The sequence below is a fragment of the Panthera onca genome, chromosome E2 (genome assembly GCF_046562875.1).
Source record: "Panthera onca isolate mPanOnc1 chromosome E2, mPanOnc1 haplotype 2, whole genome shotgun sequence".
In the NCBI taxonomy this organism is placed as follows: domain Eukaryota; kingdom Metazoa; phylum Chordata; class Mammalia; order Carnivora; family Felidae; genus Panthera; species Panthera onca.
Window position 1 is genome coordinate 6,028,409 of NC_138353.1, and position 18,254 is coordinate 6,046,662.

At 40.4% G+C, this 18,254-nt stretch overlaps 1 protein-coding gene across 5 annotated transcripts in view; it reads left to right on the top strand.

The window, feature by feature from the left end:
• Window positions 1–17,901, top strand: part of LOC132691138 (zinc finger protein 677-like) — a 39,548-nt gene extending 21,647 nt beyond the window's left edge. Inside the window, exons 4-7 of one of the 5 annotated variants that reach the window (XM_078438762.2) lie at window positions 7,354–7,413; window positions 9,515–9,564; window positions 14,363–14,399; window positions 17,172–17,901. In XM_078438762.2, coding sequence (XP_078294888.2) covers window positions 7,354–7,413; window positions 9,515–9,564; window positions 14,363–14,399; window positions 17,172–17,203 — 179 coding nt within the window. In that variant the 3' untranslated portion in view covers window positions 17,204–17,901. The other 4 variants (XM_078438763.2, XM_078438764.2, XM_078438766.2 and 1 more) reach the window with 4 other exon arrangements.
• Window positions 17,902–18,254: the final 353 nt, after the last annotated feature.

The following is an 18,254-nucleotide window of genomic DNA, read 5'->3' on the forward strand; positions in this document are numbered from 1 at the left end:
AGTACTACTATATTAAAAAGGGGTCATGGGGCACCTGGGTGGCTCAGTTGGTTAAGCGACTTTGGCTCAGGTCATGATCTCATGGTTTGTGGGTTCAAGCCCTGCGTCGGGCTCTGTGCTCACAGCTCAAAGCCTGGAGCCTGCTTTGGAGTCTGTGTCTCCCTCTTTCTCTCTGTCCCTCCTCTGCTCATGCTCTGTCTCTCCCTCTCAAAGATAAATAAACATTTAAAAACTTTTTTAAATTTAAAAATAAATATAAAAAGGGGTCATACACTGTCCAGAATCTGGCACTTCAGGAAGTGTTTTTAGAGTGTGTTGTGTGCACTCTGTTGTTGCGGCTTTGGCTGTTCAATCCCACCGCTCATAGTGGTGGATTGTTTGGACCTTCCACTAGGTGTGCTTTGATTTGGAAAAAAAGGGGGGAAAGGGGGGGGGAACTTATCCTGTACAGAGAGAGAAATCAAAGGGGCGAGAAAAAAAAGATCAGGCAGAGAATCAAAGAAAATATAAGACTTAATCCAGAGAGAGAGAGAAGAAAGTAAAGAAGGAGATATAGAAAAGGTGAAAGAGAATAGAATAAAAATACCTCATCAAACAACCAGAACAGAGAAAGAAAGGGAACAAAAGACTATATATGTATGTATGTATGTGTGTATGTGTATGTGTGTGTGTGTATATATATATATATATATATATATATATATATATATATATATACATATATGCAGATCAGAAACTAAACCTGAATCCAAAGGGAGAAAAAAAGAGGAGAGTAGAAAGAAAAAGAAGAGAGAAGGGAAGGAAAAAAAAGAAAAAATAATTAAAAACTCAAAAAATAAACAGACTAATACACAAAACCACAGGCCAGTTGTCTGTCAGTGCCTGGGAGTGATGGCTTTGCTGGTCTGGAGGAGAGTCCATCTTGCTTGTTCAATGTCAGTCTCATTCCAGTAGATAAGCAGTTACCAGCCACAGAGGGGCAGGGTTTGGTGTAAGCAGGTCCTGCCTCCACTAGGGGCTCTGTCTTGTTCCCTGAAGCCTCACCATGTTAGTGATAGGGGGATAAATGATAACACCCCAGTCTCTCCTCCCTGGACCATGTGTCTCAAACCACATTGTTCAGTGGTTTTGTTTGTTTTTCATGAATTTGATGTAATGGGGCACAAAAATAACGTTACTTTCTATACAAGTTATATGTTATATTTATTCCAATGGGAAATTAATGAAATGTGAGCACTAAAATATTCCATGCTAGAAAGAATGCATTCCCACCCCCACCCCCCCCCCCCCCGCGCATTATTACTGTCTTATGTTTTTATCCATGGAGGACCTACTACCTGCCAGGTGCCAGTAATAAGGAAATGGGTAAAACACAGTTGAAAATCCCAAAAGAGCCCTCACAGAGTAAAGTAGGTGGTCTGCCTGTCCTGCTTCACAGTTTCCCGTGCCTCCTGGGTGCTGTGCTGGGATTGAAAACCCAACGTCTTAAAGAATCCAGCACCCCACAGATCTGGTTTTGAGGCAGAGCCACTCTGCGCAGCCGACAAAGGGCCGGTGGCTGACCCTGGCAGGGTCTTTTGTCCTTGGGGGCAATAAACCCTCTTCCCACAGTACTCGAGGGAAGGGACTGCTCTCTCCCAGTGTTCTCCCAAAATCCCTGCTGCACCTTGGGCCGGCTGCCCTTCATCCCAGGCACTCACAGCAGCAGCTCTGGTCCAGAGAAAGTCGTGCATGCCTGAAAACTCTCATCTTTAGCTTTAAGGCTGTTTGCAAAATAGAAACTGGTTTCTCCCAACTTTTGGTTCTCCTGCCCCTCGTGCAGGGAGGTTTTTCTCTTGTCCAAGTACAATCTCACACTTCCACAGTCTCTCTTTCTCTTCCTTTTGTCTCTCTACAGAAGGCGTCCCCTCCCCTCCTGTGCCTATGCTGCCCACAGCTTTATCTATCCCGATTCGCAAACACACACCTCTGTCCTGCTGAGCTGTCTCAGTGCACCTGTGGAGATTATTCTGTCACTCCACCGACTGATTTCCTGGGTGTTCTAAGTGTTCTGACTTCAATATAACTGTGTTTGAGGGAGGAGGGAAATCCTGGTCCCCCTACTTTTCCGCCATCTTGACTACTCCCTCTGGGAATTTTACAGTTTTATGACTCATGAGTTTAGGTGTCTGATCCATTTTGAGCTAATTTTTGTGTATGATGTAAAATAATGAACCAACTACATTTTTTTTTTCATGTGGATATCCAGTTTTTTCAGATCTTTCATTGAACAGACTGCCTTTCCTCCACTGAGTGCTCTTAATACCCTGGTGGAACATCATTTACTATATACAGAAAAATTTCTGACATCTGTATTCCATTTCGCTGGTCTCTGTCTTTCTTTATGCCAGTACTACACTGTTTTGATTACTTTAGCTTTTAATAAATTTGGAATAAGGAAGTGTGAGACCTTCAACGTGGTTCTTGTTAAGTTGTTGCTATGCAGTGGTCCTTGAGATTCCATATGAATCTTAGGATAGGATCATGTACTTCATCAAAAGATTTTATTAGGGATTGTATTGAATCTGTTGATTGCTTTGAAGAGTATTGACATCTTGGCAATACTAAGTCTTCCAATACATGAACTTGGAATATCTTTGCATTTATTTGTGTCTTCTCCCCAAATTTCTTCAGCAATGTTCTTAGTAAGAGTGTACAAATCTTTCCTCCTAGGCTAAATTTAAGCTTAATTATTTTATCCCTTTTGATGCTATTGTAAATGGAAATGTTGTCTCAATTGCCTTTTTGGATTGTTCATGGATAATGTGTAGCAACACAATTGATTTTTGCATGTTGGTTTTCTCTCTTGCAATTTTTCTAGATTCATTCTTCAGTTCTAGCAGTTACATGTTTTGTGTCTGTGTATGTGTGTGTAATACACAGGATTTTCTACATATAATATCATGCTGGCTGTGAACAGAGGTAATTTTGCTTATGCTTTTTTTTATTTGAATACCTTTTATCTCTCTTCCTCTTTTTGCAGGGGCGGCTATCTGTTACGGCTAGGACTTCTAGTAGTACGTTTTATAGAAATAGAGCAGGCATCCTTGTATATATAAACTCTGTGAGTCTACTCACAGGGTTGGAAAAATGCTGCTAATTTAGCTGAATTATTTAAAAGCAAATTAGTGCTGTTAGATGCACTGAATATTGCATGTTTTATAGTAGACTCAGAAGTTACTTTTGTAAGATGAGAGGTCTTAACAAATGTAATGAGTGTGGCAAGACTTTTAGCAGGGATTTACACCTTTGACTTCATGAGAAAATTCATACTGGAGAAAAGCCATACAAATGTATTGAATGTGGCAAGGCTTTTAGACAATGGTCTGACCTCAGGATTCACCAAAGAATTCGTCCTGGAGAGAAACCTTACAAATGCCATGAGTGTGGCAAAGCCTTTACTCGAGGCTCACCCCTCACCAGTCATCAGATAATCCATACTGGAGAGAGCCTTATAAATGTACTGAATGTGGCAAGGCTTTTAGATATTGCCTTAAACTCAGGGTTCACCAAATCGTTCATATTTACAAATCCAACAAATGTAGCAAAGTTTTGAATTAGTACTCTTCACTAGATATGAGTAAATCTCCTGGAGAGAAACCACACACATGTAATGTGTGTGGCAAGGATTTTACCCAAAGATCAAAATTGCAGGAACATACTAGAGCATTTACCTTATAAATGCAATGAGTGTAGCAAAGCTCTTAGCTTGAGTTCCAAGTATTTTGCAACAAGAGTCCATGTTGAAGGGAAACCATGTAAATGTTTGTGGCAGAGCCATTTTCCATGCCTTACAATGAGATTAAAATATATACCTTTCAGACAAACCACACAAAACTAATGTGCATGGTAAGTCTTTTGCCTCAAGGTCAAAACTGTGGAACATCAGAGGATTTATATTGGAGAGCCACCTTATAAATGTAAAGAATATCATAAAATTTCAATAAATTGTCATGCCTTTAGAGTAATGAGAGAATTTATTCAGGGGAAACTATACCAAATATGCTGAATGTGGAAATACCTTTAAAAAACTGTGTGTCCTCAGGATTTGACAACAAATTTGTACTGGTGAGAATCCTTGCAAATCCTTACAACTTTGGTAAATATTTTGACCAATTCACAGAACAGACCACACATTAGAAAATCCAGGAATAACTGGATCCAGCTGGAATAACTAAGTCTGTAGGTCTCAGTGATTAATGTGAAATGTTACACACTGCAGAATAATTATGTCACAAAATGTTAAAACATCTATATCACGGGAACAAGGACATGTGGAAGTAGCTCATGATTTTCTGTGTATAAGATATTTGAGTTCTCTTGAAAAGGCTACATTACTATTTATGAGTTTCACCCTCAAGTTTGAAATCTGTTGATCTTAAGCCTTCCTTACAGGCCTTTCCTGACGGTCTCTGAGGAGCAGTCATAAGATGAAGGGGCCTACTTCCTTGGGTGTGACCCATTCATATCCATGTTCCCTAAACTACAAGGACATGGAGTTGTCAGATTCAATTTTGTGTGAATTTGCTTTGGGGAGGGGCAGAGAATAATGCAAAACCACCATAGAAGTCATCCTGCTTGTTATGTTCAAGGCATTCTTCTCTAGATAGACGCTTCTTTAGATGAGTTACAGGGACTGACCTTTTCAGGAGATGATGGTGATAGTTTGTTTGCTAGGGACGGATTATGTGGTAGAAACAATGCAGGGGAAGATAGGAATAGCTGTGCTATACTGTCAATGACAAACTGATGGATCATTAATGCCATTTCCCTTTTCTTGGAAAATGAAGAGAGCAGTTATCTGAGAGGGCAGTTGAATCAAAAGAACCAGAACAGTTTGTGCATGATTCATACTTAACCCCTGCCGTTACATTTTGCTATTGTTTACTTTGGAATGTATCACAAGTCTCATGTTTTCATTAATGAAGTTTAACTAATTTTTCTCCATAACCCTGAAGGAGTCATGTTCTTTTTCCAACATAGTTTTATCCCATCTCTATAGAGTACTTTGTAACACATAGTAATAAGGTGCCATTAGGCTCTCAAGGTTGAAAGAATCTATAATAATTTCCTTCCATGATGGAATAAAAGAATGGACAGTTTGAAGATTATATACTTAACACTTTGCATTTGAGTTGTTCTCTCCACACTTTGCCCCAGGATATTTATGTGGCTATAATAAAAAATGCCACAGCAGTGCAAGTTCAAGACTCTGATTCCCTAAAACCTGCCCCCCATTCAAGAATCTGCACCATATGATTCTCTTTCTTCATGTGTTTTGTGCCCAAATAAAACCCATGGTTTCTAACATGGTTTAAATAAAGTGAAAATAGGAACATAGTACACATGAAAAATTCAGAAATAAAATTTCAGAAATAAGGCTAAAAATAATCATTTTTAGCTTGGAGCACTAAAGAAGTAATTTAGAATGAACAGCATACAATGGGAGCATTTGTTTCATAGTTAAACTAGAAATTTCACATATTTATTGTCTAACACATTTTTTGTTAACTTCTACTTGTGGCCATCCACTGGAACAGATGGAACCCTAACCAAAGTTGGGTTTGGATATCGAGACTGGTGGTGCCATGCACTAAAAGTGTGATGAGAACACATGTAATTAAGATTTCTAGGGAGAGCACAGACTTCCAAGCTGGTCAAAAAAAAAAAAAAAAAAAAAAAAATGGCTTGAGGGAACAGGAAATGGTGAGTGGTTTGGTGTCTTTTGGGTGGTGACTGGGTGGAGCTGGGGGGAGGATGCCTTCTGTGGTTTGAACTTCCAGCTGATACCAAAGGAAGGAGCACCAGGCTTTTCTCTCAGCTTGGGCAGGTGGGCAGAACAGATGTAGTGGTGAGGCTTAAAAGGTGTCAGTCATCAGCCACCAAAAAATGGATACTCTTTAGTAATATACTGAATATGTAGTCTTGAAACTCCTATTTCTTGGTTGGGAAAGACAAACTTTTCTTCATGCTAATTTGTTACATTCTTTTTCCTTCTGTACACCTAGATTCCATTGTATGATGTGCTTGTTGATATGCTTATAGAATACTATTGAGATAAATTGCCTTAAGATATTTTTATCCTAGCTTAATGAAGATGTTTGGAAATGTTTATTAGATCATAAATGTTACTAAACAATTTTATTAGAACAATTTTCCAGAGGATTTTAAAATGTGAATTTCAAAGTATGGTCTTGAACAATTCGTTCCATGGTTCATTTTCAACTGTAGTAAAACTTCTTCTTTTTATACAATTTTCCCTTGTCATTATCTTTTCTTTCCACACATTGTGACCCAGATTATATGTTTCATTTACATTTTTTTCCCAGTTTACACCAAGGGTTACATAAATCAGTGGGTTGTTGGGAGACTCTTGTGACGTGAAAAATGCATATGAGATGGGGACAGGTACAAAGTAGGTGCTAAATCTGAAGAGTTCCTTCAGGTCTTGAGTGAAGTAACTTGAAACGTCTTAACTGTAGTAGTTGGCTGTGGTCTGGTGCTTGGAAACCAAGTGTGTGGAGGTTAACGAGCACACAGTGAAGTAAATGAAAAAGTAAATAAAAAATGAAAAATGATGAATAAGATAGAGTCCCCGCGATTCCAACCCCGGTGTGTGACAAGGAGATGATGGCCTCAGTTGCCTGGAGGCCATTCTGCCATTTCCCAGTGACTGATTCTTGTCTTCAGAGCCACAGGTCCCTGCACTGGAATGTGGGCTCATATTTCTTTTACTTTTTATTTTCTAAGCAATCATACATGGATTGTTTTTAAGTAGGTTTCATGCCCAGCTCAGAGCCCAATGGACGGCTTGAACTCCTGACCCTGAAATCAAGACCTGAGCTGAGGTCAAAAGTCAGACACCTAACCAACTGAGCCACCCAGGCACCCCGGTATTGTACTTTTTTGAGGCAGGGAGAGACACAGCATGAACAGGGGAGGGTCAGAGAGAGGGAGACACAGAATCTGAAACAGGCTCCAGGCTCCGAGCTGTCAGCACAGAGCCCGACGCGGGGCTCGAACTCACGGACCGCGAGATCATGACCTGAGCTGAAGTCAGCCGCTTAACTGACTGAGCCACCCAGGCGCCCCTGTACTTTTAATTTCAGGTTCAAGGTGTAAATTGCTAGTATATAGAAATGCAATGGATTTTTGCATGCTTCTGTGTTCTGACACTTTGTAAATTTTCGTTCTTCTAGAAATTTCTGTACGTTCCTTTGTATTTTCTATACGTACCACTTCAAAAATATTCCTGTTGATGCTGTGACAAATCACCACAGCCTGAATGACTTTAACAAATTTATTCTCTTACAGTTCTGGAGGCGAAATGTGTAAAATGGATCCATAGCGCCGTGCTCCGTCTGGATATGCCAGGTCAGATTTTGTTTCCTTACCTTCCCATGTCTGGAGGCCACTTATATCCTCTGCCTCATGGTGGTCCCCTTCCTCCCTCTTTGAAGCCAGGAGGATAGCATCTTCAAACTTGTTTACCTCTGTCATCACTTCAGCAACCTTTACATAAGTAACTCTACCTGCATCGTTCTTATAAGTCCCTCGGGACCATATCGCATTTACCAGATCATCCAGGATAATCGCCCGCCTCATGATCTTCACCAGAGCACATCTGTAGACTCCCTTACGACATTTACAGTAACACTCCCGTGTGATAGGCACGAGGACATGGCCATCCTTTGGGATGGGCGTGTTATCCAGCCTACCACAACCATGATGTCTTCTGCAAGTAGCTACGCTATTTTATCTTGCTTTTCTCTCGTTACCACTTTTGTTTACTCCTCTTCTGTCACTGACTAGAACTTCTACTAACATGTCAAATGTCAGTGGTGAGAGTGGACTGGACGTCCTTGCCTTGTTTCCAGTCTCTGAAGAAGAGCATCCAGTCTTTCACCATTAGGGATGAAGTTTGCTGTAAGTTTTTTGCAGGTGTTCTTTACTGAGTGTAGGAAATTTCCCTCTGTTCCTAGTTTTCTGAAAGTTTAGATCATAAATAGGTGTTGAATTTTGTCAAATGCTCCTCTGTATCAGTTGACAGGATCCTGTGATTTTTCCTGTCCAGCCTGTTAACATGATGGCTCATACTGCTGGAATTTGAAACTGCTTTCTGTCCCCCAAATAAACCCATTTGGTCATGGTGTACAATTCTTTCTGTGTATTGCTGACTTCCAGTGTTAATGTTTGCTAAGAATTTTTGCACCTTCATTTGGGAATTCTTTGGTAGTTATCTCCCCCTGCCTCCTTAATGTTTTTGTGTAGTTTTGGTATTACGCTAATACCGGCCTCATACGCTTAGTTGGGTAAAGTATTCACTCTTCTATTTTCTGAGAGACATTGTGTAGAATTCCTGTTAATTCTTTGTAGGTTTGATAGAATTGTCTAGTGTTGGTGTTGTGACTTTGTTGTACTAATATTTGTTAAGTAGAGTCCTAGATGTCAGATGGTGAGCCACGGTTCAACAAGAGATTGTAAGGGAAAGTGAAGTAGAGAAGTTAATTACTCACAGATCGTGGGGGAGCTATTCTGCACACCCATGGGAGTCATGTGAGGAGATTAAGACAGGGTGCAGGCAGAGATCTTAGGGCAGGGTCCCTCAATGGAATGCCTTGGGGTTCTGGGCTAAGGCCACAATGGTCAATTCAAACCAAACAGAGTAGGTTTTGGTAAGCTTTTGGAGGTGTGGGGGGTATTATCAAAAGGGGACAAGGGGAAGACCCTGGGAGATGGGGAAGAATGCTTATCATAGGGAAGATTGGGAAAGTCCTATCAGGAAATCACGTTTGCTTCTGTGTCTGTGGGCTCTTATCTAGGGTATGTGTTCAAGGGAAGGGCTGGTTATCATTTCGAGGTCCCTACAGTCCAGTCCACCTGGCTACACGGAATGGATGCTGAGGAACACTCAACACTCACTGTGTGCCTGCAGGTTTCTTTTTCGGGAGGGAATTTTCAGATTGCAGACTTACTCTGCAGTTCAAAGGATTCCTATCATTCCTTTCACATGGGTGATTTGTGGTAAGGCGTACGTTTAGAGGAATTGGTCCATTTCCCCTAAGTTTTCAAGTATATGTGTGTTTTGTATTAGTTCCTTACTATCTTTTTGATGTCTGCAGGTTCTGGAGTTATATTCCCTGTTTAATTTATTATGAGTCATTTATGTTTTATATTTTTTGGTAGTTTTGCTAGTGAATCATGAACTTGATTTTTTTCAGTGAGCCGGCTCTTTGTTTTATTTTCTCTATTGTTTCCTATGTTCAGTTTTACTTATTTTTGTTTTGCCTTTATTTCCTTCTTTCTGCTTCATTTGTGTTTCTTTTTTTCCCTTCTGATTTCTTGCTGCAATTTAGATTGTTCCTGGATATTGTCCCTCTTTTCTAGTATAAGCATTGAGCATCAATGTCCCTCTTAGTACTGCTTCAGTTGAATCTCACAGATAATAACATGTTGTATTTTCATTTTCATGCAGCCGTATATTTCCCTCAAGTCTTCCTCTTCTTCCTGTGGATTATTTGGAAGGTGTGTTGTTTAATTTCCAAGTGTTTGGAGATTTTCCTGTTAACTTTATGTTTTTGTAGTTGGATTCCATTGTGGGCAGTGAACACCCTCTAGGATTCTATTCTTTTGAATTTGCTGAAGGGTGCCTTAGGACCCAGCAGAAGAACTGTCTTGATATATGTTCTTGAGGGGAAAAAATGTGTAATCTCCTGTGTTTGGGTGGTGTTATAAAAATGTTGATGAGATCATGTGACTTGATGGTGTTGTAGTGTTCACCAGTGTCCTGCTGACTTTCTGTCATTATTCTATCAATTATTGAGACAAGTCTCGAGCTGTAATTGTCAAATTGTCTGTTTCTCCTTTCAGTTCTATCATTTGATGGTTAACATATTTTGCAGCTATTCTTTGGTGGATATACACTCAGCATTGCAAAGTCACCTTGTTTGACCCGTCAATCATGTAATTTCCCCCTCTATCCTCAGTAATTTTGTTTTCTCTGAAATTTGTTCTATCTGGTATTAATATAGACATTCCTGCTTTCTTTTGATTGAGGTTTACATGGTATAAGTTATACTATTCTGTAGACATTGGGGCTCAGATAACTCTTTCATGTATGAAGCTGTACTGTGCATTGTGGGATATTTAGCAGCATCGCCGGCCTGTACCCACTAGATACCAGTGGAACCACCGCAATGATGACATTAAAAATGTCCCCAGAACTTTGCAAATGCTCCCGAGGTGGGGGATGGTTATCCCCCCTGTATATCAATTCCACCAATATAGAGATCAGGAAAGCAAAAGATACTACCATGCCACTTTGTTCTCAGCTGCATTTAACACAGTATTCCAAGAAAGACCTGATGTCAGAAGTGAATGACCTGATTTGCAAGTAGGACTTAAGGACGTAACTGTGTCTCATCTCTAGCGGGTAAAACTTACCATTAATAAATCCTTTGAGGTCAAGCACAAGTTAAAATTCAAAATCATGGCAAAGTCTACATGAAAGACATGGCCCTAATTAATGCCCTATGAAGTTACCTGCCGTTGACTGCAGTAGGTCCTGTGGGATTGCTTCTCTTGGACAGCATGGCTTAGTGAACGGAAAGCACAGGCGTGGCTCTATTAGAGGGGCCCGAGAGGCTCAATGACCCTGAAATAAATACGAAGAGCATGGCATGTCTAGCTAAATATGGTGGGCGTAGCTAATAGATGTAGCTGTTTGGTATCACATAAAGTGCTATTTAAAAATACTGTGCTGTCCACGATGCGCCAAGTTTGCACCAGAAGGAAACTGTGATCATGCAGTAATGTTTGGTGATGTACATTATGATGGCAAGGAGGTCACTGGGGAAAACGGCTGGTTGTGCAAGGAAGACAGGGTTTCTGACACTTTAGCAGATGTAACTACATGAAGTCAAGAACGGTGAAACACAAAGGACTGGAAAGCTATTCTCAGGGGAAAAGTAAGAACCTAAGAAAAGATCCTTCCTCATTCCTGCCCCTCCCTGTTTGCTGTGGACCAGAGACTGCTGGGTCCCTCCTTTCCTTTTCTTTTCCGAATGGGAGGGTTTATTGAGTTTTTTTCTGTTCCACCATAATGTGTTAGGAGTGAGGACTCCACGTCAGGCTCTCAACCAAGAGGAATCTCACGAGACTGTCGCGAGACCCTCCCATGTGACTGTAGTCATGTTTGGGTAGAAATTTTTTCTTTCGGAACAAACCTAAGTGTATTTTGTGTGAAATACAAAGAAGGGATAAATGATTCCTGATAGAAGTTGTACTATCGTACGTTGTAATATTTCCAATTAATTATCACCCTCTTGTGAGATTATATGTCTCTGCTCTTTGATATCAAGCTTGGCCACTTGACTTACACAACCCTTCTTCTTTTTGAGGGGACTACACGTCCTTCCCAATTTATAGCCACCTTGACTAATGCAGTGTGAGTAGAATGGCATATTTTAAGTGTAAACAGAAGCTTTCAAAGCTTTGTTTGCTCCTTCTCTTCTCTCTGGTGCAAGAATAGTTATAACCACATAGACTGAAGTTCTGTCCTGAATCCCAGACTCAAATGACAGAACCAAGCAAGAGGTGACTAATGATAGAAGTGATATGAGGAAGAAATAAATGTTTGTTCTGATGAACCCAAGAGAATTCAGGGATATTTGTTACCATACAAAACCCTTCTAGAAAGCTGACTGGTACTTTGTGACCTTTTCTTTTCTCCTTACCCATCTTAACTACCCAAAGTCATTGTCTCCAGTCATTGTACCACCTTTGAAATCATGTTTTCACTTACTCCCTCCCTATATTACTACCCTCATATCTGCCATGTTATATTCTCTACTTCCATTAAAATATCCATTTATTTTTAATTTTATTGTTTTAATTTTGTAACTTTATTTCATGAGAGGGCTCATGCACACGTGGGGTAGGGGCAGAGACAGAGAGAGGGAGAGAGAAATTTAAGGGAGCTCCACGCTCTGTTCAACTGACTCTGCCACCCAGGTACCCCCATTTATTTTAATGCATCTAGAAATATATTGCTCTTTACAATCCACCTACCATCAGTGGACTATGTGTTCTCAGTCACAACATTTTCAGCTGGTTTATCACAATCAAATATTTATAAATAACCTCAAGAACCTTGCCGTCTTCACTGTCCTGCTTCACCTAAGTAAGCCTCAGAACTACATGAGCTCACTTAGGAGGAGGTTCACACCCCTTGGTTAAACACCCAAAGCAAACAAACAAACAAAAAGGAAGAGTCCTTGGCTTAGGTGTTCTGTGGCTAGCCCTTTTCCAAGGACGTGGTCTTCAGTTTCTCCCGCTGTGGTGGCAAATAATGAATGTTCTGCTTTCATTTTCATTCACTTCAGGCTACATTCTCATTTCTTTCTCTACGTCTTCTTTGTCCCAGGGTTAGTCACAAGGAGGTCATTGTTTTCCAAGTATTTGTGGATTTTCCAGAGGCTTTTCTATTAGTGATTTCTATCATAATTCCATGGTGGTCGTACACATATTTTGTGTGATGTGAATTCTTTTAAAATTTAGCGAGACTAGTTTGATGGCCCAGAATATGGTTTCTCTTGGGAAAGTACTGTGTGCACTTTTAAAGATTGTGTTTAATTCCCTGGTTAGGTGGAGCGTTCTTATGAATGAAAAAAATCAGTATTTCTCCTGTGTAGGGAGAAAAGTCTGTTTTTTCCCCTACTGTGTGCTTCTATCCTGTCTCCCTCACTACTCACACAGAAGACTTCACTTCTGACACTTCTGGTCACAAATACATGGAGGGTTTCCCCCACCCACAAGCAGTCTCCGACACCAGCTGGCTTCCTACCATTCACCTCAACTGTGACACCCTCTCCCTGGATGCCCCTCCACACACTCCAGCCGCCCCGCAAGTCCAGGCTGACTCACGTGCTTCTGCAAACTGGTCTAGATCAGAGGTGCCAACAACCCCCTCATTGTCTGTGACTAGCCTGCTAGAGCCCCTCACAGAACTGGGCGAAACACATTTACCAGTTTATTACAGGCTATGATACAGGATACGGATGGACAGTCAGATGAAGAGACACACGGGATGAGGTCTGGGAAGGTCCTCAGTGCAGAAGCTTCTGTCCCCATGGAGTTGGGGTGTGTCACCTCCTGGAGGGGCGGTGTTCGCCAGCCTGAAATCTCTCTGAACCTCCAGCCATTGGGCTTTTGAGGAGACTTCCTCATATATGCATGACCAGTCATTATTAACTCCATTTCCAGCCCCTGTCCTCTCTCTGGAGGATGAGGGGATAAGGCTCAAAATCACCATCCTTCCGGTGAGCAGCCCCACCCAAAGAGCCCACACAGGAGAGGCCTCATTATAACAAAAGATGCTGCTGTTACCCTCGTCACTTAGGAAATACAAGGACGTTAGGGGTTCCATGTAGGAGCCAGGAGCAGAGAACAATACATACTTTTTCTTTTATCTCACAGCTCTGTAAATGTCAATTGGGGCAGTTTCCTTGATAGTCATGTTACAGTCGCCGAGGTACTGATTTTGTCTACTTGTTCTATTATGGAGAGAAGGGACATGGAGATCTCTGACTGTCATTGTTGATTGGTCTGTCATTGCGTTCCTGTCCGTTTTCTCAGGGGTTTTGAAGTTCTGTTGCCACGTGTATGGTTTAGGATTCTCATGTCATTCTGGGGAATGTATCCCTTTATGATTATGAAATAGATTTCATTATCCCTGGTCATAGAATTTGCTCTTTAATTAACTTTGATCTGATATAGCTACTCTATTTTAATAACATTAAAAGCATCTATGTTTATCTTTTTTCCATGACTTTACATTGTGTCTTTAATTTGTGAAGTGATTCTCCTAGGGAATACATTGTTTTCTGTTTTTTAAAAATCCAGTTGACAGGAGCGCCTGGTTGGTTCACATGGTTAGGTGTAAGACTCTTGATTTCAGCTCAGGTGCTCTCACGGTTCCTGAGATCAAGCCCCTTGCTGGGCTCTGTACTGACAGTACAGAGCCTGCTTGAGATTCTTTCTCTCCTTCTCTTCTCTCTCTCGAAATAAATAAAACTAAAAAAAAAAAAAAAAATCAGTGACAATTTTTCCTTTTCAATGGGGTTTTTAGACTGTTTCCTTTTACAGATATTACTATATAGATTTAAATTATCTTGCTATTGCTTTTAGATCTCCTTTGCTCTGTTCCCTCATTTTCTGCCTTTGAAGTAACTCAATTTTTACAGAAGATTTTGTTTTAAATCGTTTTTATTCTTTTTCGGATTACTGGTATTACCTATAACTATCTTTTATGTGTTTGTTTCAGGGGTTATCCTATACACCTTACCACAGTCTACCTTCACGTGAGTTTATACTTCTTCATGTAGAGCACCCGACACTTCCTTTCCACATGGACTTCTATTTCTCTGCTTCTGCCCTGTGCTACCATTAGTATGGGTTTCTTTTACATATGCTATACACACATATACTAGAGTGTTAGTTTATTAAACAGTCCACCATATTTTAAGGAGGCTAAAAAATAGGGAAGATATTGTTTATTTATCCATAGAGTTACTACTTCTAGTGCTTTTAATTCCTTTGTGTAGATCAGGAGTCTGCCACCTACAGAACATGAGCCAAATACAGCCTAACATCTGTTTTTAAGTACAGTGTAACTGGAATGCAGCCACGTTCATATTTAGGTACTTTTGACCCAGTAAGGACATACTGGAAGAGTGGTAACAGAATCAGTATGGCCTACAAAGAATAAAATATTTACTGTATGTTCCTTGCATAAAAGTTTGCCGACCTCACACATAGAGTCACATTATCATCACATCTGAGTTAGTATAAAATTTGGGATATGAAACATACGAAAAGTCAACTTTGTATAAATACTAGGCACAAGATGGAAGCACAAGTCTCACATGGAAGCATAAGACTAGGAATAATTGGGGGTTAGTAGATCTTGTACTAATGAGGAAACATGAAATACGTGATTTTGTTACTGTTCAATTTTTAAGTACAATATCTTATATGTTAAAAATTTGTTTGTTGACGTTGACATTGAAGATATAACTGAGGCGTAAAAGACCCAGCAAATTTTACTTGATTCACATTCTTAAGTAGCAGTATACCCCTGGCTGGCTACAGGGGTAGACAAGACGAAAAGTATGTATCTTAACAAGTCCTGGGATCAAATCCCTCAGACAGTTTTGACAAATGGTATTTACTGTCTTTCCTTTAAGTCCTTGTCCACCCCACCACTATGTTCTCTCAGTAGGGGTAAGGTTGCCATAAAGAAATAGGTCCATCCATTCTCCAAATAGGTCATGGTTTTGGATCTGTTACATATAATCTTAAACACTCTGGGCAGTTTTCTTATTAAAATTTTAAAAATTCTAACTGCAAGGATTCCCAAAATTTAAATGTCTCCAGTGGAAACTTAGTATCCCATTTCTTTAAGCCACACAACAATTGTGGATATTCCCAATCCACTGTAAATATGTTCCCATTCTGGCAATTTTCTGCTTGTTTCCTCCACCCACTTGCCCTTCCTCATTGGTATTTGCATGATACGCTTTCAGTGGTTCTGCTCAAAGATGACCTCATCATGTGGGCATTGCCTGAAAACATTGTTTAAATTAGGAAACCCCGTGATCTATCATTGTATATGAACATGTTTATGGTACTTACCAGTATCGTATTTTATCCTTACAGACTTAACCTTATAGAATATAAGCTACTTGAAGGCAGGGAATTTTGTGTCCTGCTAATATCAGTGATTAGAATAGTTCCTGACTGGTAGAATGATCGAATGCCTTTTATCTGTACAAAGCAGAAAGTTACTGTAGTGCATAAAAGCTACGAGACTAATAGGTCACATGCTCAAGTAAACATGTAATTCCATTTGTGACACCAAATTCTTTACTCCTGTAACTTTGTACCCTAGCATTCTGCACATTCCTCATAAATTCTCAAGCTGTATTTTGTTCGGTTCATCTTGTGAGTTTTAGGCAGCACGTGCCAAACAGCTCTAACCCATCTGTGAAGGATGATGCCTTTTGTAGATCTTCTCAGCTACAAAATGTTAAATTCAAGATTCCCTCTCACTTGCTCCATTCTACTCTCAATACAAATACTAATCTTATTGGTCAGGTCAGACAGTGTTCATTTGTGAGGGACAGACCTCCTGGAAATCAGTGGCTGAAACAACTAGGTGGTCTATCATTCTCACATAACAGGAAGCCCAGAGATGCAGGTTGGGATCGGACGGGTCCCCTGGGCAGTCCTCTGCCTGCTCCACCTCCCTTAGCACTCAGCACTGTCTCTCCTTACAGCAGGATGGCCGCTGTAGGACCAAGAAGGATGAATGGGGAGGGGCAAAGGCCTTTTCGTTATTAGGTTTTGTCTTATTTACATGGAAGTAATCCAAGAGGGTTCTTCCTAATTAGCTACACATTTTAAAAGTGCAATTTTGATAAAGATATTGGGGGGGGGGGGGCGGTTTGGTCGCTCAGTCAGTTGACTGTCACGACTCTTGATTTTGGCTCAGGCCATGATCCCTGGGTTGTGGGACTGAGCCCCAGGTCAGTTCTACACTGAACATGGAGCCTACTTAAGATTCTATCCCTCTCCCTCTGGCCCTGTCCCTTACTTGTGTGCACCCTTTCTAAAATTAATTAATTAAAATAAAATAAGTATATTGAGGAATTTTCAAATTTCACATTACCACCACCTCAACAACAGAAGGTAAAAGGAAACAATGCTGAAGAAAACATTTCATAGACCAAATTTAAAAATACCCTTTATTAATATTAACTGACAAGGTAGTCAAGGATAACTTTGGGGTGAGACAGATTTTTTGGTGGACTTTGTTCTTTATCCTGAATGTATAATATTGCATGCAACCCATGACCAGTCTGATATGTGTTCAAAATGAGTCAAAAATTATTAATCTTTAGTGTTTTCTAACTTAGAGATTTATTTCCTATGAAATTTATTGCTTTCATTTTAAGTTAATTTTATTTATCTGAATCAACACATAATTTGCCATGTTTCAATACAGATGTTCTGATTCTAATACCTTTTTTTAAACTTTTTAAGAGTTTGTTCGTTTATTTTTTCACACTCAGTGTGGACCCCAGCGGGGGGCTTGATCCCATGAACCATGAGATCATGACCTCAGCAAAATGAAGAGTTGGATGCTTAACTGACTGAGCCACCCAGGCACTCTCTGATTCTACTATCTTGGTAGAAAAATGGAAAGAGTGATTTTGAGATTCCATTCATTCCATTCTCCCTTAAAGTGAAAGCTCTATAAAAGGCTTGTCGTTGGGAAATATTCTATCACTTCTGAATGTGTTTTAGTAATAGACTAGAACTTAATAGAAAAAGAATTGGGACATCGTCTAAAAATATCTTAGGTAGTTGATCTAAGCAGTAATTCACAACCAGTTTCCACAATCATACTGTGCAGTGGGGGCTATTTGTGCATCAGGAACAAAAGGAAGCATGAGGAAGATTGTGGTCTTTCCCAACCAAGTCAGTCAGGAGTAAATTATATTAAAGAGTCTGACTCTACTTTTGATGCCTGACTAATGATACTTGTGAAGCATCATTACAACCTCTTACCATTCTGCCCATCTGGGCAGGAAAAGCTAATAATGACGCCCGAGAGGCCCTTCCCTTGGCAGGAGTCATAAGTTCGCAGTGTCCGTGAGTACCATCACCCCCGCCCCACACAGGATGCATCATAACAAAAGTAGTCACCATTCCCTGCTTTCTCTACCCATTTTCAGAACTTGAGAAGCCTACCCTGCTCTCCTGAGAAAGCATCATTATGTAATAAACATTCTCCTTACACTTCAGTGCATGCAGTCATCATTCTTGACATCTGACATCCTGTTCCAGTGGACTAAGCACAATGCAAGTGAGCATAAATGTTTTAGAGGGTAAATAAGAGATTTCTAGTTATCAAAATTGCCATTGTGTATGTTCATTCTTCTTTTTTAAATTAATTTATTTATTTTTGAGACAGAGAGAGACAGAGCATAAGCAGGGAAGGGGCAGAGAGAGAGGGAGACATGGAATCTGAAGCAGGCCCCAGGCTCTCAGCTGTCAGCACGGGGCCCGATGTGGGGCTCGAACTCACAGACCGTGAGATCTTGACCTGAGCTGAAGTCAGACGCTCAGCCGATTGAACCACCCAGGCGCCC